Here is a 27,564-nt window from a genome sequence, read left to right on the forward strand (position 1 = left end):
CTCCCCCCATCCTGCTGCTTCTCCCCCCCCACTCCACCTCCTGGCAGCCCTGCTCCCACACGGGACCGTTTCCTGATGCTGAGCAGAGCCAGGGCTCTGAGGCCCTTTTTCCAGCTGGTTGAGGTTTACTTCTGGGGCTGCGTGGGCTGAGTTTCCCCATTAACCCTTCTGGGAGGACTGAGGCCACCCCACAGCATCACAGCACCCCCACATGCGGATGCCCCACAGCTGTGCTGGCTGGGCAGCCTGTGCTGGGGAACCCCTTTTAACTATCACCCCAACCTCCTCCCACTAACCAGGGAGGGCACCTCCTCAAGCAACAAAAGCTTTATTGTAATGACACAATTAAGCCACAAAATACATTGCAAAGCAGCAGAGGAGGGGTGACGAGGAAGCGCAGAGGGGAGCAATGGGGGAAGCAAGCTGCTGTGTCCTCCTGCCAGCTGCTGCTCAAATGTCCCGGTCCCACCACCACTGAAGGAGCAGGGTCTGGGCAGCCATGGGCAGGGGGCTTCAAGCAGCCAGCCTGAAAGGTGCCACGGAGGAGAGGGAAAAGCCCACGGGAAGCCAGCAGTGTCTTCAAGGGAGCAGGGGATCTCAAGCTTCAGCCACCGGCACCATGTTGGCTGCGGCGCTCCAGTCAGGCAGTGAAGGTTATTCCCTCCCGTGGGGATCAGGGTCTGGAGAGCTAGGAGTCAACCAAGAGAGATGGTCAGGGCTCAGCCAAAGCTCCCATACCAGTGCTTCCCCTCCCAGTCATGCCTCAGGCCATATGAACATGTAGGAAAAATACTCCTGTGGGATATATCCACATACTCTCATTGAATATTAGGAAGACATTCTTACCACTACGAGGGTGGTGAGACACTGACCCAGGCTGCCCAGAGATGTTCTGGCTGCCACATCCCTGTAAGTGTTGAAGGCCAGGCTGGATGGGGCTTGGAGCAACCTGGTCTAGTGGAAAATGTCCCTGCCCATGGCAGGGTGTGAAACCAGGTGGCATGTAAGGTCCCTTCCAACCCAAACCATTCACTGAGTCTGTAAGTCTATGAGACATGGCGCCACACAGAGCCCTGAGCAGCTCTCCCCAGTGAGCTGAGGCAGCCACCTGGCATGCTGCACATTTGCCCCTCAGGCTCCCATTGGTTGCTGAGGGAAGGTTTTTGGGAGCTCTGGAGGAGGCATCTGAATGTTTTGAGGCCACAGGCTTTGTGCAGGGAAAATGCCTCGACCCCACACCTCAGTGTGTGGGCTGTCTCCAGGGTAAGCATCACCCCTGCCTGCCCATCCACACTTCTCAAAATCACTGCATTTCAGCCTGAGCTATTTGGAGGTGAAAGCTACTTGAGGCAAGAAAAGAAATATTAGTATACAATAGAAAATCTGTTTTAAACTCAGAGCCGATGGTGTCTCCGGGGTGTCACATCTGCAGCTTTAACTGGATTTTTCTAGGAAGCAAGGATCAGCACACTGTTCCTCTGCAGTGCTCCAGTGTGGGATCTGGGAATGTGGCTGCATGCTGAGTAGTTCACAGCAACATCCCTTGGGAAAACCACAGAACCGGATAAATTGGTAACCTCAGGATACATCATTCTGACGTCTGGGTGGGAGCTCTTTCCTGAATGTCCCCTCTCCCCCCAAAAAAAACCCTACACTAATGAATGAGATGAGCCTATCATGAAGCTTTCTACTCTCTTTGCACTGGGAAATCCTGTGGGATTTCCATTGGGGTCTGACCCTAAGCCATGCATGCAACCTGGAGTTCAGGAGTCCAACTGCTCCATCCCTCCAGCGTGCTCTCCCCAGCCTCTTCATGCTTATCCATGCTGCCAGCTGCCACCACCATACCACCATGCTCCCAGAGCAACCTGTGCCCCAAAGCCTCATCCAAAGCACCAAAACCCATGGAGGCTCCAGAGCCATGCATCATTCATCCCCTTTTTGATCCAGATGCAAATGCTCTTAGACACAGGCTTCCCTCCAGGAATAACTAATGCCACTGAGACACAGGGGATCAGAATACAACACTTGAGGAGGGCTTCAAAGACTCAAGTCCTCATGCACATCCTGGCTTTCCCTTTGGGGATCAAAGCAGTTCCTTCAAGAAACAGCACACGTGTTTTAAATCAGCAACAGGCTGCAGTTGAGCATGGGGGTTCAGAAATGAAGCCTCCTCCTGCTGCTCCATTTTTATCCCCCTCATCCACTCAATGGTTTTGCTCCCCATGTGTGGAGCCAGCACGAGCATCACTTCTGGGAAGAGGCAACCCTGTGGTTGATCTGTCTAAACATGGGTGTGGGAATCCACAGCCTGTCTGGTTTTGCACTTGGCTAGATTTAGTCTATGGGATGCTTTCTGAGTGATCTGGGGTCTCTTGTTCCTCTTTGCAGGACAACTGCAGCGGAGTGAGGGATGAGGGGGCTGAACATCTGGAATCAAAGGAGCTGCACATCTGGTACATTCAGTACTTCCTAAAAGCCACTGCCACGTTACCCTTTGGATGGAGGCCTGAGGCTCCATGCATAGCACAGTGGATTAAGATCTGCAGCTGCTTTTTTTTTTTTTTTTTTCTTTAAGAAAAAGCAAAAATAACCCTCTCAGCAGAGCCCCAGCTCCCCATGCTATCCAACATGAGAGCTGGACTGTGGACCATGACCTCTGCAAGTCATCCCACCCTGAGCCCCACACTCACACCATCTGCAGCCACTCTGGCCACGAGCAGGCACAGCTCTCCCCAGGGACAGAGAGGGCTGGAGACCATCCCTGCCAAAACCTTGTCCTTCTGTTGTGAACACCAGGCCAGTGGGACTGAATGGGTTTGGGCCAGTGTAAAGTGAGGGCTTGTGCCACCAGCCTCATGCCTTGGTGCAACCAGTATAAGCAGAGACACCCATGGCCCAGGGGACTGCTAGCCATCCATGCTGAGAGTTGGGGTTGTTCAGCCTGGAGAAGAGAAGGTTCCAGGGAGACCTTAGAGCACCTTCCAGTACCTGAAGGGGCTACAGGAAAGCTGAGGAGGGACAGGACAATGGGGAATGGTTTTAGGCTGGAAGAGGGGAGATTCAGATTAGTTACTAAGAAATTCTTGCTGTGAGGGTGGTGAGACACTGTCCCAGTTTCCCAGAGAAGCTGTGAGAGCCCTGTCCTTAGAAGTGTTGAAGCCACTTTGGATGAGGCTTGGAACAACCTGGTATAGTAGGAGGTGTTGGACTAGGTGACCTTTGAGGTCCTTTCCAACACAAAGCAGTCTATGATTCTATGGTCTACGTTTCCCCACGAAGGTCCCAGCACAAACAGGATCCTTCCTGCAGTAGGATGCAGTGCCAGCTGCCTGCTAGGTGGATGTTACCCACCATGGGGGGGCACAAATACCCTCTCCACTCTCCCATCCAGCAATGTGGCATGACTTCTGCAAGAGGATGGAGCAGAGACTGGGAGCACCCAAGATCCATCTGCTGCCCAGGCTCTGCCTGGAGCAGGATCCATGCTAAAAGCTGGTAAATGGGGACACCTACTGACCAGCTCAGGGGGACCTGGGACCTACCCGGGACTGGGGGTTGCAGCCAGCAAGAGTTAGGGTAGGTGGGCTACTGAGCTCTCATCTTATGCAAAAGGGCTGAAAAAGATGTCAGAAAAGTTTTGTGCTGAGACCACACCATCCTTCCATCTCTATGACCAACGAGAAAATGAAACAAAGGACTCATCCCTCCCACAGCACAATGCCATCCCCTAAGAACCCCATCTCTGCCAGCACTGGAGGGGCAAATTACCCTTGCTAATAGACCATAAGTTTGAAATTAGCATAATTAAAAGTGACTAGCAAGAATACATGAAAAAAATCCTGAATTACAACTGAAAGAGAATATTAAATTTAAAGAGTCTTCCTTGTAAAAGTCATTTTCCCTTAGGGGAAACATTCTATTTTTTCCAACCCTATTATGTACTAGGCTTGCAAATACAGTGTAGGAAAAAAACACACATAACAATACTCCAAACACTTAATTTTGGGAGCATGACCTGGGAAGGATATGAGGGGGAGTGGCAACCTTCAGCTGAGGCCCCACAGACCAAGCCCAGACCTCAGCTGGCCTCTCTGCTGGAGACCCTCCACACTCTGGGGACAGAAGGAGGCATCAGACCAATATTTTCCTGCCAAAGTAACAATTTCCCACAATGTAACACATTCCCAAAGAAGTGGGCTAAGTAATACTGAGTCGGTTACTTCCAGAAATGTTGAATCATTCTGTCTGGACAAAATGAAAGCTATTCTGTTGGTTAATTGGTATGTTCAGCTTGCATTGAATATTCACTCCAATATTAGAGATATTAATATCTTTTTTCAAGTGGCATGACTGTGGATGCATCACTGGAGCACCCAAGACACACCACAAGTAAAACAAAAACACTGAGACTCCCCCCTCAAAGATAACAGCAAATCTCCTTTTGAGCCACACTGAAGAAATGAAAGCCAAGTTTGATTCACTCCTTGTGATTTTGTTATCACTGTTGCCATCAACATGTTCCTAACCACCTCTTTCTCCAGACCTCACTCAAGCCCAGATGACCCAGATGATGATGGATTAGCTCATACATTCCCACATAACACTGGGAAATGTGACCCCAAAGAGAAGTTCCCTCTCTCCAGTCCCACAGCCAAGGGCTCGGCTCCTTTCTGCTCCCTCCAAAACCTAAATGCACAGAGGGGAGAGGCAGCAGTCTGGGCTCTACCTCACTCCCTTCACCAAGGAGGGGATTCCTGAGCAACAGGAGGCCAATAAACATTTGCTTTCTAGGGCCCCAGCAGAGATTAATTGGTTTTTTTGCACGCCCAGTTTGAAAATCTCACAGCTTCATTTGCAGAAGGGCTGTCATTTCCAGGCTAGAATTGCTCAAGCAGCTTTTTATGTTATGAATGGTCTCCAGGGAGCTAAAGCAGAAAAAGCCTCCTGTATCAGAGCAAAAAGCAGAATTGTGACTGGTTTGATACTTTGAGGCTTATTCTCCTGCTCAGCCCCCTTGGAAATACCTCGTGATTTAACATACAACCAAGCAGACATCACTTGGGCTACTAAAATGCTACAGAGAGCAGGCAAATCCCTGCCCCACGCACTGACCTCCTCCAGGACAGCCCATTTCAGCAACAGTTCTTAAAAAACACATCCTGAGCAATGCTGCCTTTTATCTAGGAGCTGGAAGGTTTGTGAGACTCTCTCATGACCGAGCCAAGGCTGCAAGGACATAACCACTGGGACTGTCTCTTGCCTCTTGGGACCTCTCTCACCCCCATGCACCCTTGCCCAGAGCCCAGGTCCTTGTCACATCCCCCAGCCAGGCAAGAGAGCCGGGATACATCTCCTGGCACCAGAGCCATGCTGGGATCTGACCTCCCCTCCTTCACCTTCCATCCCTGTGATGGCTTTACCAGCAGGTCAAGTCCCACTTGGGTGACAGGATGCAGCAGGCTGGGACAGGGATGGTACCCAGAAGGGGATGTGATCTGTTGGTTCCCTGGCATGGGAAGGGGTGTAGAGGTACGGCTGCAGTCAGCTCCTCCTCTCCAGCAGCCTCCGAGCACAGTTGCATCTGGCAGACCCAATCTGGCGTTTGCTATTTTGGGCAGCGCTGTCTCCATGGAGGTGGGGAACAGCACAGGGAGCACAGCACACATGCAGCAAAGAAATCAGGGCAGCTGCCAGCTGCAGAAACCACCGGGCCTTCTGCAAAGCCATTGCCACACTCACTGCAATTAGCTTGCCATTAAGGTCCCCTGCCTTCCTCAGGACATAAGGACAGAAGTACAGATGCTGCAAATGCATGGGATTGTGGTGGACTTCTCAGGCTTGGTCAACATGATGCTGATGATGATTTCTGACCATGCCCTGCATGCCAGAGCTTCAAAGTGCTCCCACGTGCCAAGATAGCAGCACAAGGAGGTGCAGGATGCTCCTCCTTCGTTTTTTATCATATGCCTCCACTACGTGCAAGCTCTGCTCATGGTCTGCCTTGTCCTACAGACCCGTAGAAGAGCTGAGCCATGCAAGAATTGGCTCTCTCCCATGGGGGAATCATCTCTCCCTCTCCCATGGGGGGATCATTCTGTGCTTGCTCTGGCCAGTCAGCAGTTTGAGGGAGGCAACATCTGGTCCCTCCTCTGGCATCAGCACAAATACAAGGCGGTGCTACTGCCATGGGAGGCTACCAGCTCCATCTGAGCCCAAAGCCCCTGTGTTCCCCTGGATGGGGAATGGGGGGGTGCTCTTCAGCATGTCTGGCTGCTGGACCACTTGAAAGGCACAGCTGAATCCAACCAGGCAGAGCAGAGCAAGGAGTTAGGAAGAGGCAGCAAAACGGGAAGGAGCTGGAAGCACCTTTCAATACAGAGCCTTGAAATGCTGCAGAGAGCTGAGCATGCACAGGGTTTAGGACACCCACGCTGACCAAATCCTTGACACTCAGGGGATGGCAGCCACCTCCACCATCCTGGAGCTTTGCCAGCAGTGGGCTCCTGGGCTGGGGAAACAAAACCTCTAGAGGGAGGCAACCTGATGCACACAGAGCAGGGACACAATGCCTTGGTCAAGAAAACTCACTCCCTTCACCCTCTTTGAGCCACACCATCATCCCTGCCAGCCACCCAGCCCTTCTGCTGGGCTGGAGACCACGGCCCCCTGCCTACCCCCAGCTCCACTGATGCGGTGGCATCACCCAGGGTCCCCAGCACAGCCGTGTGTGGGTGCTGAGCAGCCAACACTGGTGACAGGAGAAGAAAGGGGCCAGTATCCTGTAGGAGAAGGGCACCAGGGGACAAAGAGGGAAAGGCCATGAAGTCTTGGGGCTCATTTGGTAAAACAATATATTTCCCATGTGCAAAAATGCATTGAGTGGCTGCTTCAGCTGGCTGGAGATACGGTGTATCATGATCCTCCTGATTTGCAGCAGGGCAAAAATGGAGTAGGAGATTAACAGATGGAAAATATATTTGTTTCCCTCTTTGACAGATAGGAGAGAAAAGTAAAGCTTGGAAGCAGAAGGCAGGGCTGGGCATAGAGGGTCTTGGGGAAGGGTGTGAGGCACAGACATGGCAGATCCATCCAGACAAGAGGGCTGTGAGAGACATGTGTTGTTGTGCTGTGACTTGTAAACTAGTCTAAGGGAAAAACCAAAGCCAAGTACTTCCTCTTTCCAAAAAAAAAAAAACCCAAAAACCAAAACCAAAACAAAAAAGAACGCCTAGAATCACTCAGGAAGTGCATAACTCATGGAGATCTTCTCTAAATAAAATAAAATATGATGATGACTATGATAGTAATAAAAATTATGATAATAATAATACCAATAATAATGATGATGGAGTTTTGTATACAACCCCCACCTTCACTCCAAGCAGCTACAAAAGTGTGAAAGGATGCAGAGGAAGGAAGGGGCTGGAGCAGTGGAGCAACCCAGGAGAAGAACAGTCGGAGCCCATCAGTAGCAGAGCTGCACAGACATTTATTGAACACAAACAGCAACAAACACAGCCAGCTCACAGAGCTTCCTGAGCTGTCCTCTAAAGGTTTTGCTCATGGGGATTGTCAAAAGAGTGCTTTCAAAGGCCCCTAGGGGTGTGAATCCTGGACAGCTGAGTTTGTCCCACTTCCAGTTGCTCATTAGTTAAAAAAAGAGAACTATTTGTGTGTATGAGTGTGTGATCTCCTTCACTTAGTTTGAAAAATGGCTTGTCTGGACCCTGCCATGTTGCACAGAGAGAAGCCTGTGGGTGAACCCATGCGTGCAAGTCGGCTTGGCTTCCCAAGTAACACCAGGGGAGGGGGGGAGATGAAAATTACACCTTACCCTGAGGGCAGGGATGCCAGGTGGCAAAGGGGAGCCAGGACAAGCAAAGCAAACAAAGAAGGACCACCAAAGGAAGAAGGGTGAGAAAAGTAAGTTACTCTGAAGCACGCACAGCTCTGGGTGGCCTCACGCATCCAAAGGCTACAGCAAGTACCGCCAACATCAACTCAAAACATGCAAGTAGCTATGCTAGACTGACATTAGAGACCCCACCAACTTCTGAAGTCTCACCAGCAGAAAGAAAACAACCCCCTCTCCCAGTCCCCCAAAAAGCAGATGAAGTAATAACACCGTATACTGAAAACAAGGACCATAACCAAAGAGTTAGGGAGCAGCCTCGGGAGCACAGTAGGGAGCTCATAAAGAAATGTTCCAATATGTGCATATGCATGTGTATGTATAGATAGATATATATATATTCGTTAGTAAAGAAAAGAGTATCTGTGGAGGCAAAGGGAAGACGGTAAAAGTACAGGCAGTACAGGCTGGGTGGAGTGCCGGTGGCTGGAGAGGGTCGGGTGGTGCGGAGTGGAGGATGGTGGGTGGAAATTAGAGTGCGCCCATTCCAGTGACCTCAGACGTCAGCCTAGAATAGACAGGGGCAGAGAGAGGGGTAGGGGGGAGACAAAAACAAGCACTTAATAACCGGAGCAGAAAGGAAAACGAAGACCCTGGGGGGCAACACTCCTCCACTTGCCTATGCCCCGCTCAGACTGGGGGGCAGAGCATCCCCAGGGGGCTTCACGGGTCTTGGAATCCTCATGGAGGGCACAGGGTGGGGCTGGAGGACAAAGCCAGCTCAATAGCTGGACACTTTCCCCTCTTCTTGCTTCTGCCAGGTATTTTCCATCCCTGGCAATGTATCGTGGTAGAGGTGTCTCACACCAGGGGTGCTGGCAGGAGACATCATAGCACATGGCTTCACTTCAACAAGCATCTCTCATAAGGAGGAAAAACAGCTGTCCCAGCATCCCAACTTCTATTCCAAAATAATGGGAGAGGCTGAGCTATGCCCCAACCTGCCTCCCCATCTGGACATCCTTGCCACAGCACAAGCTGCAGCTCAGCCAGCCCTTCCTAGCAATGAAGAATGGCTTGTTTTTCTTTTCTTTCTCTCTCTCTTGTCTCAGGAGGTGGAGGGGACCAGCAAGGACCTGGCCCTATCCCTCTCCCAAGCAGCTGGAGAGGTGCTATGGGTGCAGGCAGAGGGGCAGAGGGTCAGGGCAGGATGGTGGAGGTCTGGTGCAGGTCAGGGCTGGGGTGGGTTGGGTTCAAGGGGAAGAAAGCATGTACAGACCTTGACGGTGCTCCCAGCCCACACACCCCAACAAATGCCAAGAGTTGCCGCCAACATCTCCCGCATGCAGGCCCCTGCTACACGGGCAGGCGGACCACACACCTCCTGGTACGGTAGCAGTGGACCTGGCACCAACTCTGTTGCCGGGCATGGCCGGGCCAACCAAAGGCCCTGCCTCCCCTTAAGCTCCTCATCCACGAGTACACAGGTGCAGACAAACAGGTCTGGACAAGCTCACCACAGGCACGGAGCTGGTTCCCAACCCCTCTCCAGCTACACCTTCCCTGCATGCTCCCTCGCCGACCCTCGCCGGCCCCCACCAGCACAGGCAGCATTGCTCCCGGGTCAGAGGCAGCCTCAGAAGCCCTCGGTCCCTGCAAAGTCCTGCTGCACCAAGCTGTGTTAGCATGAAAAGGAAGAAATCAGGCTGTTCCTATGTCTTGCGTTTATTGGACCGATTATTCTCAGTGGATGGAAGAAAGCCTTTGGGAGGCCTGGAAGAATGCAGAAGAGGCTCTGAGGTGGCAATAAGCGACGCTGCAATCCCAGTGAGCATGTCTCAAGTGATGCCTCCCCACCACCAGGCTCGGCTCTGTCCCCATCCCCATCCCCTGCCTCACCCACAGGGAAAGACAACGGCGGATTTATCACCCCTGCTCCCTCCCTCCCCCCGGCCCTGAGCAAATTCCTTGAGCGAGCGTGGCGGGCAGGCGGGCCGACAACCAGCACGACCCACGGCCACCCAGCAGCGAAGCAGTTGCCAGTCCCCAGCCAAAGTTGCCAGCTGGAGGGAAGAGGTCCCACTGGTGATGTCTCATCCCTGCTCGTGAGGTCTCCGGAAGCCACCATCCATCCCGGCCAGCCTGAGGTAGCCCCTCATGGCCCACGGTGCTGGGAGCCAGTGCTGCTCCCACCACGTCGGCAGGAGAGGTCCAGCCATGGTGGCGGGGGGCAGCAGCAGAGCTCGGCGGGGGGGGTCTCACCTGGCGTTGATGAGGTACTGCGCAAGGCTGATGTTTGCAGGGGTTCCCGTGATGGTAATTTGGCGCTCTGATGACCCTTCCGTGGCATTGGCGATTTTGATCTGCGCTCCCGACATCTGCCGAATTTCATTGATTTTGGTCCCTTGGCGTCCGATTATGCAGCCTATTAGCTAGAAAAAAAGCACGGAGGGAACGTCTGAGAAGTGGCAGCTTGAGCAGTCACCTGTGAGACCCGAGCACAATGGCACAACGCCAGCCAGAAGCCTTCCTCCCTCTGCCCTGGGGCATGAGTGACCTTAATGCTCATGACTGATAGGAGAGGGAAGGCACCTGCACCTGAGCACAGTCCTCACAGGACACCTCATTCCCTCCTCCTTGGAGGGCAAATTTCAATTCCCTGCACATGATGCTGGGCTTCAGGAAGGGAAAGGCATTCTAGTGGGTTAGTTTCAGTAATAGTTTTCATGGTCTAGCCACGGGTCCATGTTTTACAAAGATCTAAGGATGGGAATAGGCCATGTTTCAGACTGAGCTCGACACCTATCCTCTTTCTGGTCACAGCAAACCTGAAGGTAATGATATGGGATGTGTTTCCACAGGAAAACAAGCCCACTGCCTTCCCTGGGGACAGCCCAAGCCCAAGTGTCCCCTCATCAGCTTGTGTAGCCACACACCACTGACAGCTTCCACACTGCTCACTCCATCTCGACCTTCTTCTACCCTGTTGGGCCATCCTTGCTGAAGCCAGAGCCTGCTGCCTCTGTTACCACCTTCAGCTCTTTCAACTCAACGTGGTGTGCACACTATTGACAGGAGAGCACTATGTGGTGCCAGCAGGAGAACTCTACTTCAAAAGGTGTCTTTCAGTCTCTTGTGAAAAAACTTAAGAGCCAGTTTGAAGCTTGTATTTCCTCAGTAGTCCTCAACAGCTTAAATTTCCTCTGTGGTCTTCAACTTTGCTCTGGGTCATTTCCTCATGGTTCTCTCCAGCACTTCCACAAGTTGGCAATGCATATAAAGATGTCCAACTTTTCCAACACAGACACAAGGGGTTTTCAAATGCCCTGCTAAGCTATCAGCATCTGAGCTCCTTTCCAGGGTTGTACCTGGGAATTTTATATGTGGGGCATTCATCTTGGAAGCTGCTGGACTTATCTTGCTGTCTGTAAAACCAGAGACCACTGCTATTCCAAATGTTCACTGGTCCTCTTGTCAGATTACAGGGCTACCTTAGTGGTTTGTCCCATACAGACCTCAGCATACATCCCACTGTTGTACTGGAAGTGTATCAACCATCCTGGGGAATGTCACATCATGTTTGGCCCAACAGCTGTCCATCTTGGTCTTCATGGTGTAGAAATAACTCGGGGAGGCTTCAGCAAATTAACATCCCTTGCTGAGAACCTGAGACCTGAGGAACCAAACCTCTTTGGAGAAATGTTCAGCAACATCCAAGCATCTCTACACCTCACCCAAGTTTCTCCAGACAGTCAGAGGGGTGACAAGATGGATTTCATCATCAGCTTTTCTTCAACTCTCCTTCCTCTGCAGTGCAACCACAAGCTGATCTACACCACTGAAACACGACTGTAGACCCTTTGCTTTAAGAAATCCAAACCTATCCTTTGCTTCCCAGGAAGGTGGCAGTGGGAATTTAAGGGCCTTCAGAGCAACAGGAGGCAGAGCCAAGGGCATTTTTCAGGGGCAGAAATTTGCAGATGATGACATTTAACACTGCAGGTCAGAGGAGAGCCAAGCTTTTAGTGACAGAATGCTCTGAGTGCTCTCAGGTCCCATAGCAGGTCCCTCAGCATGTTAAAGAGGAGGAAATGTCCCTTTCCAAAAGGTTGCTTGATATTCCTCATTGCTGCCAGGGCCACAGTCCCCCATGTTTGACAGATAGGCTGTTGCAACCTCAGGAGCACTTGCTGAGCTCCCTGAAGCTTCCTGGAGGGGGTACCATGCATGAACAGAAGCAGACCCAGGATCAGCCCTGCTGTCATCTCCTACAGATTCCTCCACAAAGCCCTCCCACGGTGGAGCACCTCTGAGGGTTTCAGCCAGCACATGCTCAGAAGCTGTTTCACTGTTCCATCTCTGGGGTGGAAGGAGGCCTCACAAGTGTCCCAGAGGAGCCAAGAAGTGCTTAGCAGCTGCAGCCAGGCTCACTGCTGTTCCCTGGAGCTGCCATGTGCTGGTGAACAGCAGAAAGAAGTGGCAACAGCTGCCAGACCCGATCCAGAAACTCCTGATGAAGAGGGGCTGAACGTGCTTTTAGGTGATGGAGATGGGGGCAGAGACCGGAAGTCATCCTGATGCTTTCTCTGATCCTGATTTGAGCACCTGCTGGTTTTCAACCCATGGAAACCGGTGGGCCAGTCCACAAGCCAGTGATACTTTGCATCCAGGTGCCAACTCCGTTGGGGGTCTCCATCCCACCTCCTCCAACCCGAACATCACCCAGCACCCTCCTTGCACCACTCAATATGACTCCTCCCAGCAAATATCCCAGTCCAATATCCACGTTAGCACAGTGCCTCCATCTATGAGACCCAAAATCTGACTGCCACCAGGACGAAGTTGAGACGCACCATCCTTCAAAAGCTCGTGAGGCACTTTGTGGCCTTCTTAGAAGCACTCTTTACTTACCTCTCCAACTCCCCAGCAGTTACACTCAAGCCAATACTAGATTAAGCAATCATGGTTTAATCAGGGCTGGCTCAGGAGCTCTCTCTCCTTTCCAGTGCTGTCAGTGGGCATGTTTCATGAGCACTGAGTTCACTACAGTTGGACTCGATGACCTTAGAGGTCTTTCCAGCCCTAATGATTCTATGATTCACTTGGAAAGGGAAAAGGAACAGTGAGAAGGATTGTATCTAGGAAAGCTATCAAAGGGTTAAAGTCCAGTGGGTGCTTTATGCTGCAGACTGGTCCCCAACAGATTGCCCGTGGCATGGGTGAAGGGGCATCTCTAAACCTATTTAACAAAGTCTGCAGCTTATATATAAATATGTTCACAGACATACATATATATATGTATAGATACACACACGTGCCAAGGAATCACACGAATTTACTTACATCATTGGGAATGGTGAGTTCATGAGTACTGGCCGGGGGACTGGCATCCAAACCTGGGCATATGCAAGGGAAAAAGGTTAGAGGTGGCAGAGGCAGCATGGTGGAGCTCCGCTGCTTTCCTGCAACACTCAGCACTGCAAAGGCTCCATCCTGCTCCAGGGCTGGGAGGGGAAGGGGATCACACACCAGGGGATCTGGTACAAGGAGGAGGAAGATGGTTGCTACCTGACCCTGCTGATGCTGGGTGTCACCTTCCCCTGCATCCCCTGAGCTGGCCTGGCCTGCACTGCCCCAGGACTGCCTCGCTTCCCATCCTTCATCCTTCCACTAGGAATGGCTTTAGAGGAGGGTGCTTTATGGTGCAAGGCTGCAGCATCACCAGCAAGTAGTGGGAAAAGCATCATCCCTCAAAGCCTTCCTCCAGGCAGCAGCAGACAGCCTGGGGAACCCAGGTCCAGAAGCAGAGAGCCTATCTGCAACAGGGCTGCCCACGCACCCCTCCAGTCTGGTACCACAGGTACCCCAGCAGTTCAGCACCCTGAAATTGGTTTCCCCAGGGGATCCAGTGACACAGGGGGTATGCAAAGTACTTTGTGACTTAAAGCCACAGACACCTGCACAGTGAACCTCAGCCAGACTGGTAAGATATGCATACTAGCTGGACCCAGGACCCATGGTCCCTTGTCCTCTCAAAGGGACAGCAAGGCAAACAGGACAGAGATTTTGTCCATACACCTTCCTGCAAAATAATAGACCTCTTTCACAAAGACAGTCTGAGAGAGTTGGGGTTGTTCAGCCTGGAGAAAAGTAGGCTCTGGTAAACCTTAGAGCACTTTCCAGTACTTGAAGGGGCTACAGGAAAGCTGAGGAGGGACTTTTTACAAGGGCAAGGAGGGATAGGACAAGGGGGAATGGTTTCAAGCTGGAAGAGGGGAGATTCAGATTAGTTATTAAGAAATTATTTGCTGTGAGGGTGGTGAGACACTGGCCCAGGTGGCCTAGAGAAGCTGTGATTGCCCTGTCCCTAAAAGTGTTGAAGGCCAGGCTGGATGGGGCTTGGAGCAACCTGGTCTGGTAGAAGGTGTCCCTGGCCATGTCAGGAGGTTGGAACTGGAGAATCTTTAATGCCCCTTGCAACCCAAACCAGTCTGTGACTGTGATTTAGAGCCTGCTTCTCTACAAAGTTACATGGCAAGGAATGAAGGCAGCAATGTGCTTCACCCTGGCTTCTCCTGAACCAGGGAGTTCACGTTTCTCCATGGTGGGAAAGTCTGGAGCCAGCAGGGCACCCTGTGTGGGCAGCTCCAGAGGTAAGAGGGCAGCATGCTGTAACACTCCTAGGCCAGGAGAAAGCCTGCCTCTCCTGCAGGTTTATGTATGAAATCACCTCAGTGCTGAACCAAGGATGTCCTATGTCAGATCTGCAAGAGAGAAGCAGTCTGGTGGCTAACAAGAATTTTCCACAACTGAAAAAAGGCCCTTATCCATATCATATAAATGAGGGATGAAGGCTTTTAAGAGTGGATGAGCAGATGAGAGACTGCAAGGTCTATATTCGAGGGAAGAGGGGAGTAGGGAGGTGCATGGTAAAGAAGCACAAGAAGACTGTAAGTCCTGGGCTGCTACAACACAGGACAGCAGCAGCACCCAGTTCCTCACATCACTGTGGAACTGCCTCAACTGTGCTGAGCAGCTGTTGCAAGGAGTATACAAGATTGGCTCGTATGCATCTCCATGGAGGTCCTTTGCCTGCAGGAGAGTAGCTCCTGTCCAGTTTTGCTGCCAACAGCTGCATCGGTCTTAAAACCCAGCAGGTCTGAACCAGTGTTTGTCCAGATACCTGCACTGCCATAGCAAAATTTCTGAACTACTGAAATGAAACTTCAAGTGCAATATCCCACTTCAACATCACCCCTAGAAAGAAAAATATCCAGGTATCCTGATCCACTCCTGCATGATTCCTTCATGATGTTGCACCTCCCTTACAGATGCCTGGGTACACCACATGGTGCAGGAGGTTTCTTTACCACATTAGTAGTGCACAGAGGAGGGGGAACTCAGGGGATGGGGATGCAAATCATCTACTCAGCACCCCTCTGCCCTCCTTAACCCATGCTGGGGGCACCAATGCCTCACAAAAGAGCCTCAGACCAGGTTTTGTGCGGTGGGCAATGCTTAAGGCTGACCTTAAAGCATGATGCTAAGAGACATTTCACCAGCCCTAGACCATCTTTCACACTGGGCCTCCTCACAGGCCAGGTCAGGGCAGAATGCACCTAACACAAAGAGATGTCCCTCAGGGTGCAGGTGTCCTTGTCCCTGGGCCACCTGTTACAAGGCTCAGCTCAACAGCAGCCTGGGTATGGCAGAAAATGTCTTCTGAAGAATCAGAGCACCAGGGATGGGCTCAAAGCAGTGCTAAGGCACCCAGGGGTCTTTGGAAATGCAAGCTAGGCTCCTCAGACTCATATCTATTGTGAGATGCCACTGGGGCTGCTGAAAGCCCTCGGGGCACGTTCAAGGAACAGCCATGTCCTCCTCCATTGCCTGGAGACACATTCTTTTGGCAGACCAGTTCCTCCCCTCTCTGATATGCACATGCAGTCCCTAGAGCTGGGACTTGGGGGAGAGTGGGGGTCAGGGGAGGATTAGTGCCTGGGGTGATTGCAAAGGACAAAGCAAGGCATGCAGAAAAACAAGGCTGTGTGGGTTGGGATGATTAAGTCTGTATTTTCTATAGTCTTGTTGGTTCTATTTATTTGGGCTGCGTTTGCTTTCATATTTAGGCTACATCCCCAGGTTTTTGATACATGCACGTGATCGTACCCTGACTGGCCACGGGGCATTTGCCCTGGGTGTGCCAGAGAAGGTTGGGGCTCACGTTGCCTGTGAGATGTCAGGGTAACTGCTCTGAGCAATGGTAGGTTATAAAAGACAAGCACATTTGGCATGTATGGATGAACGTATAGGACATTTGACATCAAAATTTCTCCAAGATTAAGGCTGAGCTTTGGCTCCTCAGGGCCCTGCCCCCGCTAAAAATGCAGCACACCCCGTATGGCTTAGAGATGGCTAAAACTGCATGTCATTTCTGTCCCCACAGGCATTCTTCTAGAGTTTCTGAGAAAAGTTTATGCAAAATTAAATGAAAGAATAAGGGTGATGACTCTGATGTCTGGCAGTTACACTCAAACATCAGAAAACTGGGCAACAAACTCCAGGCCCTTTTCTTTTGACATGCTGTACAAAGGCGAAGGGCAGGCATGGTGCTGCCCACTCTCTCCTTGCCTGCCAAGAAAACCTGCTGCCTTCTCCACAAATACCATGGTTTATCTCGGAGCACAACGATGGCACAGACCTATTTAAGACACATATTTCAGCAGAAAGCTGCTTATTTCCCTGTAGCTTTGTGTTTTACCTGATGATTGGCCCATCAGATTTTGAGCTTCTTCGGAGGAATGTAAGGGCAGCTTTTCTCCTGAAGAGCAAAGAAGAAACAGGTTTAATGCTTTTGCCTTCAAGGAGATAAGCAATGTCACTTCATCTAGGAAGCTCAAAATATGATGAACATACTGTCAGAAAAGGCATTTCCAACTGGCACTTTGACCACCACCGAGTAAACAAAGGTACTTAAAGTATCTCCATTCCCTGTGCACTATCTGCTTTCCCAGGTCACCATGAAAATGCCAGCACTGGGGATGAGGCCACTGAGCTAGGCCATGTCTGGCTGTCATCCCACCAGCGTGGCTCTTGCCCATTGCTCTCCCCAGAGCCAGGATGCTGTCTTGCCTGGCTCCACACAGACACCAGAACAGCATCCCCACCTGGTGCTGAACCGTTCCCCCCAGGGACAGTGGAGATGTCCCACCAGGGTCCACATCAGCATGTGGCAGGGGATGCCACCTCCTCTGGTTGGGAGACTGGTGCTCAAACCTTCTGCCGGGAAAGCCAGCAAAGCTGGGAGCAAGCTCATGGTGGCTCCCCTGCAGGAGTCCAGGCAGGCACGGTTAATGGCTGAGAGCTCGCTCATGAGGACTGTAACCCCCAAATATCCATCCTGCCTCCCTGTTAACCTCTCCCCCACAGACCTTGCAACTTCAGCTTTACTTGCCCTGCTTGCTTCTGTTAAACAGCATGAGTTTAGAAAGACAGAGAAACTCTACAGGTAAGAAGAGAAGGATATCTAGAAAGGGTGTATGGGTACGTACCAGGGAAAGCGGGGGTGGTCTGTCCAAGGGGAGTAAAGGGGGTTTGCTGCATAGCCAACTGGTGGAGCTTGGTCAACTGCTGAGGGGTAGGAGGGACATTAGAGCTAAGAAGGTTATTGTCATAGAATACAACAAGTCACACCGAAAATCAAGAGCAAAATTATAACGGAAGGAAAAAAACAAAAAGAAAACCAAACCAAACCAGGAAGCCATGGTGAGTCATGGCAAAAACATTAGCAGAAGGACTTGGCCTGGGTAAAAATGCAATAAAGCCCAAATCTTTTGCAGAAGTGCTTGGTCAGGGTCTGAACTACAATACCAGCAAGAAGCCCATTCTTAATTTCTGCCCTTTGTCAAATGATTCAGCTCCCTCACCATGATCCAGCAGCTGCTGCTTATGGCACTTCCAGCCACTGCCTTCGCCTCCAGGCCTTCACAACTTGCCAACAAAAGCTGCTGCTTGCTTCAGCGTGGCTTTAGAGCAGAGGAGCCATCTCAAAGGCACTGCCAGGCTGGTTGCCATCACTTGGCAGAAGCCAGAAAGACCCTATTTGTGGTGCTGGAGCCACATCAGGACCACATATCCCAGCAGCAAATGCTCTCATGCTGCACCTCCGATGGGAAATGCCTCTGGGAAATGGACAAACTGCTGCTTTTGTCAGCTCACAATAAGCACAAGTCCCTTGGCAGTGAGGGAAAAGATGGGCTTCAGCCATAGCCAGTAGGTATTTCAGATCCTTGTATCCCTTGTTGTGCCAGGTAGGTTTTCATGCCCCGTCAGGAAGAGGTTGCATAGAGAGGAGCTTGGTTGGAATACATTTTGTGCTCTGTTTCGCTGCTCCAAATTGAAAAAAAAAAAAAAAAAAAAGCAGAAAAAAACCCAAACAAAACAAACAAACAAAACCACTAAACAAACAAAACAAGGAAAAAAACCCAAAAGAAAGAAACAAAGAGGACTGGTTTCTATTTTACAGGTGCTCAGAGGGTTGCCAGGATTTTATCATCCCCCAAACCACTCCTTGCACTTGTCCCCTCCCTTGCAAGGGAGAGGCCAGAGTTACAATTTTGACATTTTTTGAGGGGAACAACACTCAAAAACCTCCTTGCTCCTGCAGCATGGCGGGGGAGGGAGCATGGGGAGGTCTGGCCAGCAGCAGTGAGGTGGAAGAGCTGGAAAGAGCAGATCAGGGAAGCTGAGAACACCAGGGGTGAGATTGGAGGGAGGCAGCAGGAAGGGGAAACACATCTCACCATCCCAAAAGAAGATGCACATCTCTCCCTGTGCAGCATAGAAAATCATCCAAAGATGGGCTGTGACACATCCCTTCCCAAACACAGTCAGGTCTGGGTAGGAGAGGCCATGCCACTGCTCCTGTGGGTAGCAGGGACATCAGCATCTCCTGCTTTTTAATATAACAGTTTCCCTGTTTTCAAACAAACTAAATCCAAGTGAGCCCTGTTTGTGGAGGTCAGCTGGCAGGACTCCAGATGAAACCTCCTCATGAAACACTTTGCCAGCACTGATGAGGAGCACCAGGTGTGCAGAGCACCTCAGGCTCTAACCCTGCCTTGGGGCAGGGGTCTGCCTTCACCCAATGGTGGATACACCTAAATCCTTTCTCATACTGATCTAGAACACATTTAAGACACAGTTTGGGTAGTAATATTTAGCAAAGACCCATAATAATGGCAATGAAAAAAACCTGCAGGAAGCAAGGCAAAAACCTTAGACCATTTCTTCAAACTCTGTTTTCCTTCACAGACCTGAGGGGAGTATCCCCAATAGTGCTGCTAGGAGAGACAGAACAGGACAGCAGCACTGGGAGTAACTCTACTCCCTCTCTGCTCTGCTCTGGTGAGAGCCCCATGCACCACTGTGTCCAGTTCTGGGGTCCCCACCCCAACACAGCAAGGGCAACCAGATGTTGGAGTGAGTTCAGAGGACACCATGGAAATGCTCAGAGCACTGGAGAACCTTTGCTATGGAGACAGGCTGAGAGACTTAGGGTTGTTCAGCCTGGAGAACAGCAGGCTCTGTGGAAACCTTAGAGCACATTCCAGTACCTGAAGGGGCTACAGGAAAGCTGGGGAGAGACTTTCAACATGGTGTGCATGGAGTGATAGGATGAGAGAAAAAAGTTTCAAGCTGAAAGAGGGGAGATTTAGATGAGACATTAAGACAAAATTCTTTGCTGTGAATGTGGTGACACAGTGGCCTAGGCTGCACAGAGAAGTCCTGTCTGCCCCTTTCCTTGAGGTGCTGAGGTCAGGTTGGATGAATCTTGGAGCAACCTGGTCTAGTGGGAGGTGTCCGTGCCCATGGCAGGAAGGCTGGAACTGGATGATCTTAAAGGTCCCTTCCAACCCAAACCATTCTATGACTCTATGATAATATACAGCCATGCCAAGCATTTCTAGGTACCCACAGCAACTTCCAGTTCCATCTCTTTAGCTCCCTACCTTGTGCATGCCCAGAAGCAATGCCCTAGATTAGGAGATTTCCTGCTCTTGACATTTATTTCACACCCAAATGCCCCTGACTCCAGTCACCACAGCCATCCTTTTATCTTCCACTGCAAATTTTGTGAAGGCAGATAGCTACAGATCACATCCCAGATGCCTTACAAGCAACCTGGACAATGCTGAAGCCTTTCATTAGCCAAAGCTCTCACAGTCTGAGTGGGTATTTCTCAGGGGAGAAGATCAAGGCAGGAGCTCCCACTTCACCTTTGGCATTTGAAATTCCATCCACTCTGCATCCACGGATCTGCTAAACACAGACACATGTGCCAGTGCCCTAAAATCACATTCAGTAATGGTTTCCACACTGAGCAGTGTTTAAAATGACCAATCCTGTGAGGGAACTACAGGAGGAAGGACAGAGTGTGTGGCCCAACCTTATAAACAACTTTTTCCGGTTGTGAGTGTGATAAAAAGAAGACTGTAAGCTGTCACCATTGCTTGCAAAGGAAAATCAGGACACGGATTATATTGATCCACGCTCACTAAATATACAGGTGTACTTATTTGTATTCCTCTTGGGGAGCGAAAGCAAAGTGAACACAATTGAGAATATTTGTGAGCAACCATCCATCACAGCCACCTATTCAAAGTATGTGCATATTGGTGTCACACAAAAAAAACCAGACCTGGCTTCCACTCAGCTCTGTGAAATCAATGCTCCGAATATCAAAACCCAGCTTAGAACTCCTAAGGATGCATTCATGGAACCAAACAGCCTTGCCATCTTCTCCATCACGCAAAAAAAAAAAGTAATCACATGATTTAACACCCAATGCACACATCAGAAATATCAACAACACATCAGAGAATAACCTTTTACAATAAACTCATTTTCTCTTTCTTTTGGCACTTCTAAATGCAGACATGCCAGCAGTTGTTCCCTACAAATCCACCTCAAAACACATGCTGTGGCACAGGAGTCTGGTAAAGGCAGAAAGACCTGAGAATGAGGAAAACTTAACAGAGCGCCTGTCTCTGCACTAAAAAATGCAAGATGAGACGGAGACGGTGCCCGTGATGTCCCCAACCCTTGGGCAACAGCCCAAACACAGTGGGAAGGCTGTCAAACCCCAGGTGACAGCTTGGATTTCGGATAAATCTCCAGAAACGAGGCACAGAGCCCTCAGTGGGGTGAGCCCCAGCAGGGCGAGAGGTTGGAAAGGGACAACTGGACACTGCTTCACCTCTGGGACAACTGCACACTGACCAGGAGGTGGGCACTCCTTCAGCAGTGTGAACAGACCCTTGGGGAGCAGCAGGTGTGCTCACAGGGCTTGGATTTTTGCAAGGAAACAGTATATATTTAGGGGAATTCAAGTGTATGAGTCACATGATTCATAACGTGAAAATTTAACGATGAGACAAAGGCAATTCAATCAACCATGAGATGTTTTCTAAAAGAATTGTTAAAAACCATCAACCTACAGTCTTTAAAAGTGATGTTCAAGTCTGTGAATGTGAAATGAGCTGGTTCATAAAATATTTGATTGAGTTGCCTTTGTGTCAGCATTAATTTTTCATTTCTCACGTTTGATTGAATTGCCTTTGTCTCATCATTAACGAGATCCCAAAAAAAGGAACATCCCCCTGCCCAGATTTCAATAAGAAACTCTGCACCACTGGAGCTCTGGCTTCTCCCCACCCCACCAAGGCACTCAGCACCTAAATAAGCCCTTGGCTTACCAGTATTTTAAGGATAAGTGGGGAAACAGAGGGTAAAATATCTTTTTTTGTTCCCTTTCTTTCCATGTTTTGATGATTTTGGAGGCACAAAATGCAGAGATCGTGGTTTGTCTTCAAACAAAGGGATAGCACAGAACAATGCAAACAATTTAGCATCAGGCCAAGTCCTCAGATTAATAAAGTTTAGAGCTAACAGGTAAAAAGGCTGTTCAAGGTATTACAGATACTACACATGGCCAGTTATTTTGAAAATATGCTATTAATATTATTGTCTAATATTAATATTATGTGAACTAGCAGTAGCATGCAGGTGACATTAAAGGTATAATAAAAATAAGAGTAAAACTCACATCCGGGTGTGGAATGGCGTATTGTCCCTGAATTGTATAGGCCTGCAAAAGGAAAAAAAAAAAAGAATTTATTAGGGCTGGCAGGAGGTTCAGCAAAGTCCCGTCCCTCACTGCAGGGATTCCTGTCCCCAGGCTTTTCTCCTTGCTGCCTGACGTGTAGTAAATGCTCTTAAAAAAAATGCAGGGGCTAAAGAGGAGCTCAGCCTCCCCCTGCTCTGCTCAGGACCCCCGAAATGACCCCGTGCATGGAGCTGAGCATTACACACCCAGCACATCTCTCCCCTTGCTCTGCTGCTGGTGAAACAGGGGTGCAGTATCTTGGAATTTTCCTTAGCCAACTAGATTTTGGAGCTGGAGGGGATGAGGGAAGCCCACTCCATGCAGTGGGTAGTTGCCCCACGCACCCTCCCCTGGCTAGCCCAGGGTAAGAGGCCCCTCGTGCTGCCTAAAATTTGTTAGGGCAGAGTCCTTGGGGTAGCAGGGAGAATACCCCTTCAATTGCAGCACACTGAGCTACCTGACTCAACAGGCTTGGGCTCCCTTTGGCTCTTCCAAAAGAATGGAATCAGCTCTTTGAAGGTACCAGAATTGCATGGAGTGTACAAAAAGCTTCTGATGAAAGCAAGTGCATGGTAGTGTCACCACAGCCCTTCGCACCTAGATGTGATGCTAGAAAACCAGGCAGCACAGTGAGCTTCTCTGTATTTTCAGCTCTCAATACGCTTCATGTCTTCCCAGTACTTCCAGTGATTTGATGGAGGGAGGAAAGGCATTGCCATACAGAAAGCCTGAGGTCTCCCCAAGCCCGGAGAAGGCTCAAGGATGGGCAATGCCTTTTATCTGACAAATCCATGCAGATGTCTGTTAGGCAAACCCTTTTCATGGTTTTTTTTTTTTTCCCATAATTTGTAGCAACCCTTTCAGTTTTCTAAATAACCCCAAAATAAGCACCACGGTGGGTACAGAGCCAGACAGCAGAGAGCCCAATATTTTGGACATGACCCTCTATTAAAAGTACCACACATTGACACATTATTCAGATGATTCTGAAATAAATGGCAAAAGAGATGGATAACACTTTTAAAAGGGAGAGTAAAGATAGGCAAATTAAAACAAAACCAAGATTTTGAGTCTCCTGCATATTTGCCATATTGTTTACAAACAGCCAATGGCTTCGTGTGAGGAAAAGCCCCAGAATCCTGGAGAAGGAGCAAGGCAAAGCCCCAGGGACTGCTTGCCCATGGGGACATGGCAGGGGCTGCTCCAAAGAGTTCACTCTTTCCTGGTTGTTTAATTTCTCAGGTTTTTTTATTAGAAAAAGCCAATTAAAGGCTGGAAGGTGTCTTGGACAGACGCAACCCAACTCTGACCTGCCTTTGTGACGCCTCTTGCCTTGCTTTCTGTAGAGACTGACATTGCTCATTGTTTGGCAGCTGCCACCATGTCCCTCAGCCTGCTGACCTCCTGCTGATCCAGCCCTCCCCAAAGCACCTCACAGCACCAGCAACTCTCACCTGCTGCCCTCTGCCCCCCCCCTCATCCCCTGCCACCCCTCAGGGGTTGCTGGGAAGAGCTTTCAGAGACGGCCGCTTCTTCCCATGGCATCACTTCTGTGCAAGACACCAACAGTTCGCCAGCAGGACAAACGTGACCTCCATCTTACTCTCCCTTTTGAGAAGATAAGTTCACCAGGCAGCTAGACTTGAAGCTCTTTTCCAGGACCACTGCTCAGACTCTCCCTCTGATGCTGTCAATGACTGAGATGTGATTTCAGCACACTGCCTGAAACAGTCTGCGCTTTCGGCTCTGCTCCTGGCCTTAGTTTGCCCTTTTGCTATTTATTACACCTACAATAACTTGTCTGGTGCTGCACTGGATGGCATCAGCTGTAGGTTCATGGCACTAGCTCTACCCAGCTGCTGGAGCTCCTCTCCTTCTAGATACCAATGCACCACGTCATGATGGAATCTAAAGGCAGGTTCCCTGTCACCCAGTGAGGTGAGCAGATGAGGTGTGAAAAACCTGTGTTCAAGTTCCCTCTTTAAAAGACTGAGACAGAGCTGAGACCTGGCTTTGCTGCAGAGGTTATGGCAGTTTTTGGGGGGAGAGCAATACCCCAAACCAGCCGAGCACTAGTGTCGAGGATGCTGCCTTGAAAGGTGGCTCAGCATGGTACTGGAACGGCTGGGATGAGCCCTTTGAGTTAGGCTAGCAGTTGGACGTGATGATCTTAAAGATCTTTTCCAACACAGTGATTCTGTGATTCTACTTTGGATCAATTACAGCTATTCAACGTTTAATTGGCCTAGAGATGCCACCATGAGCACACGGTCACAGCCCCTTATTCAGTGGGCTGTCTTCACTCTATCCTTCACCCTGCTAACTTGGCAGATTCTGAATTTGGTTCTTAAAGAAGCAAACTCCAGCCTTTTCTTGGCACACAAGTGCCCGGCGGAGCTAGCACCCTCTGTGCCTGGCCCTTCCTCTTCTCCAGCAGCCATCCCAAGAGCTGAGCTGTCTGCCCCGCTGGGGCTTGCAAACTGCCAGCAGTTCTGCAAAGAGCTTTCAAGCCCAGCTGCCCACCCTGGTGTGTGATGGATGGGATGACACCATGCAAGTCAGAAGGCAAGAAACCTGAGTGCACTAACGGGCAGCGGCTGGTGCTGCAGTAAAAGGCTGAGGTTGGCAGTGGAGGCTGCAAGCGGGTCGGCTCTTACCTGACCACCTGCAAAAATGACAGGGGTGGAGGCGGGCTTTGGGCGGTAGGGAATGGTGGCACCTTTTGGTGGGGACTAGGAAAAGGGACAAGGAGAGGGAGAGAGAACATTAGAACAGCTTTCCTGAAACGGCGGCAAAAAAAGAGTGTTAGAAAGCACCCGACGGAGCACGGGCCCCGGGGCCGCCACCAGCAACACCCAAACGAGGCAAACCGTGGTTCCAGACAGGAGGACATGGGGGAAATCGGTGTTTAATGGACAACAAAGACATCCTGGGGTCCAGGAAATCCCCTGCCAAGGCACAGGACCCTAAAATGCTTCCCAAGATGTCCGCGGCCTCCCTTGACTTCGCTCTGCTCTCCATAACCTGCATCGCCTGATCTAGACTTGAATTTGATGTTAGAATATGGTGCTCTCCTCCAGCACCCCAAGGAGACCCTCAAGATGGTGAGGCAGACCCACAGACCAGACTTTTTATCCCTGCCTGCCAGAAGCCTCCTCATGTAGCAGATTTCTTTGCAGCCTGAGAGCTCTTAAACATTGACTGCCCATTCTGGAGTCCTGCCAGTCCTGCTTGAGCAGCCAGAGCTGTGCCATAGCATCCTGAGCACATGCATAAGGAGTGAGCAGCCCTTCTGCATCACCCAGAACCATGCTATAGATCTTTGAGCCTTCTCATCTTCCTCACTGCCGGAGCAGGGTCACCTTCAGTACATGGTTTGATCCATCAGCACAGCCATAGTGGATGCTGCAAGGTCTTGTCATTGTGGTCAAGGCCTCCCATGTCCTGGTGGGACAGGTGGCAGAGATCACTTCGATCAGGGTGCTGAGCTCTGGAGGAGTCAGAGGCTGGAAACCCTTCTCAGATGGCAACACCAGCATTCCCAGAGGTTCTTCTAGAGCTGTATGGTGGTAGCAGTCCATTGGAGCAGCCCGACAGATGCCAGAAGCCGGGGCACCAACCTGTGTGCTCTCTCAGCCCTCCTTCTGCATCAGCAGGATCCAGGGCTGGCCAGGCTATCTTTCTGCTCCCTGCTGTGGCCTGACTAGAACCTGGGTAGGTCCAAGCAGAAGCTGTAGTGATGCACAACAAGCTGTAGTGATGCATCCCCCTGTGCACAAGACCTTCTCATCCAAGCTATCTCTGTTTTCTCTTGAACATAACTAACTGACCATAGAAGAGATTTCGGAGGTTTCTAGGGATCAGATAAAAGCCTCCTGGTCCTGCCTAAAGTGAAATGACCCAGTTACTGCAACATAAAGACAGGCAATAAGAATGGCACTATCTCATGGAAAATTCTTCATCTTTTTGTGGACATTCTTCCAGACATCTACTTGTAGCCAAGTGGCATACCCAAATCTTCTGGCTAAGCAGGTCTGCTGGGAAGCTGCATGATCAAAGCACAGCCTCTACAATCTCAAATCTGATTTTTCTTCTATTGTGTTACAAATCATGGAGGGAATGAAGCAAAAATTTCTGTGGCAAAATAATTCAAGACTGAAAGGCTCTAAGGAACATCTCTGCAGACTGTTAAGGTCAGGGAACGTCTCAGATTTCAAGCCACAAGAAAACTCATGGTTTTTTTATCTTTCCTACTGCTGAGCCCTACAGAGGAGCAGCAACCTTTGCTTTGGTCAGTGAGAGCATAACCTGCAGTCACCATGCAGCTGAGAGTCAGCACCAGCAGTGGTGGATAATGTGATTCATGTCCCTTCCTTTTAGCTGGGCTGCTGCCAAACTGAACTTGCTTAAATTTAGTTGTGCTTCACCTCCACTAAGACTTGCCATCCCTCTCTGAAGCTCTTGCAGCAGCAAACATGCTCCTCCCTGCCATGAAGGGGAAGCAGTGTGCAGGCTGTGCAGCAAGGCAGAGGGGACTGATGACTCCGTCTCTGGGAAGCACCAGGTGTCACTGTCCCATGTCCTGAGGGGTCTCCTCCTGGAGCTTCTCCCACCTGAGGAGGCCGGTGTGGATATGGGGCCTGTGGCTGTGGTCATCCTTGTCAACAATTCCAGCAGCATCCCTCCATGGTAGAGATCTTCAAACTCTGCTCGTCAGTGTTTCTCCCAGAGAACAGCAGCCTGCACATACACACTGCACGTCTGCTCTCCAGACTTCCTTTCTACTTTTCCCTCACTACCACTCCCTTATGCAAGGTCTGTGTAGAGGTGCCTGACAGTGGCTGCTTCCACCATTTCCTTCCTATGGCACTTTTGGCACCACTGGGACACCAGGCTGTGGCCCCCCCAACCTTTCTGGCCTGTTTTGTCACCCTTCTCTCCTGCAGTCACCCCATGCTATGACACAAACCGTATCCTTTGGGGCACCTGACAGGGCAGGTTTCCAGTGCAGGAATGTAGAAATGATACACAGAGATGGCAGGGAAAAAACATTGGGTGGGTTTCAAACGGAAATACCAGGAAATGAGCAGTCCGACACCGCGTGGTGAAGGGTATGAGAGACACGTTCCACAGCTCCCAGCCCTGGCGTGGTGCCGACTGGGTTTTGGTTTTTTTCCTATGTACTTTACCCCCTGTGTGACAGACTGTACCTCCAGCATCACCACACAGATCTGTTTGACACACTGGATAATTGCGTCGGGTGTCCCCGAGATTGTCACCGCCCGCTCCGTGGAGTTGGGCAGCATGTCCCCCGCCACTTGAACCTGAGCACCTGTTGACTGGAGACAGAAAGAGAGACGAGGAAAAATCCCACAGCTGAATGCCTCCCCTGGCAGCCAGCTCTGGCTCCTGAGAGCAGCACTGCCCCTCTCACACCAGCGAGGTCCCACGGCTGCTGCTCCGATGTCAGCAGGACCCTCCCAGGGTGCAATGCGATGCACGATGCTCACAGCCTAGGGAGCCCTCTTTCCGAGGCTCCCCC

At 50.5% G+C, this 27,564-nt stretch overlaps 1 protein-coding gene across 21 annotated transcripts in view; it reads right to left on the minus strand.

Annotated features, from left to right (window-relative positions):
• Positions 1–311: 311 nt before the first annotated feature.
• The window catches only part of PCBP3 (poly(rC) binding protein 3), a 60,457-nt gene continuing 33,204 nt past the window's right edge, over positions 312–27,564 (minus strand). For 9 of the 21 annotated variants that reach the window (XM_030454085.1, XM_030454084.1, XM_030454090.1 and 6 more), the window contains 9 exons: positions 27,233–27,361; positions 24,680–24,754; positions 21,963–22,004; positions 17,407–17,485; positions 16,617–16,676; positions 13,199–13,251; positions 10,118–10,287; positions 8,320–8,423; positions 641–688 (listed from right to left, as the gene is read on the minus strand). In XM_030454085.1, coding sequence (XP_030309945.1) covers positions 8,387–8,423; positions 10,118–10,287; positions 13,199–13,251; positions 16,617–16,676; positions 17,407–17,485; positions 21,963–22,004; positions 24,680–24,754; positions 27,233–27,361 — 645 coding nt within the window. In that variant the 3' untranslated portion in view covers positions 641–688; positions 8,320–8,386. Of the gene's footprint in view, positions 689–8,319; positions 8,424–10,117; positions 10,288–13,198; positions 13,252–16,616; positions 16,677–17,406; positions 17,486–21,962; positions 22,005–24,679; positions 24,755–27,232; positions 27,362–27,564 lie in introns of all 21 variants that reach the window. The other 12 variants (XM_030454104.1, XM_030454086.1, XM_030454087.1 and 9 more) reach the window with 11 other exon arrangements.

Source organism: Calypte anna, chromosome 7, assembly GCF_003957555.1.
Source record: "Calypte anna isolate BGI_N300 chromosome 7, bCalAnn1_v1.p, whole genome shotgun sequence".
Taxonomy (NCBI): Eukaryota; Metazoa; Chordata; class Aves; order Apodiformes; family Trochilidae; genus Calypte; species Calypte anna.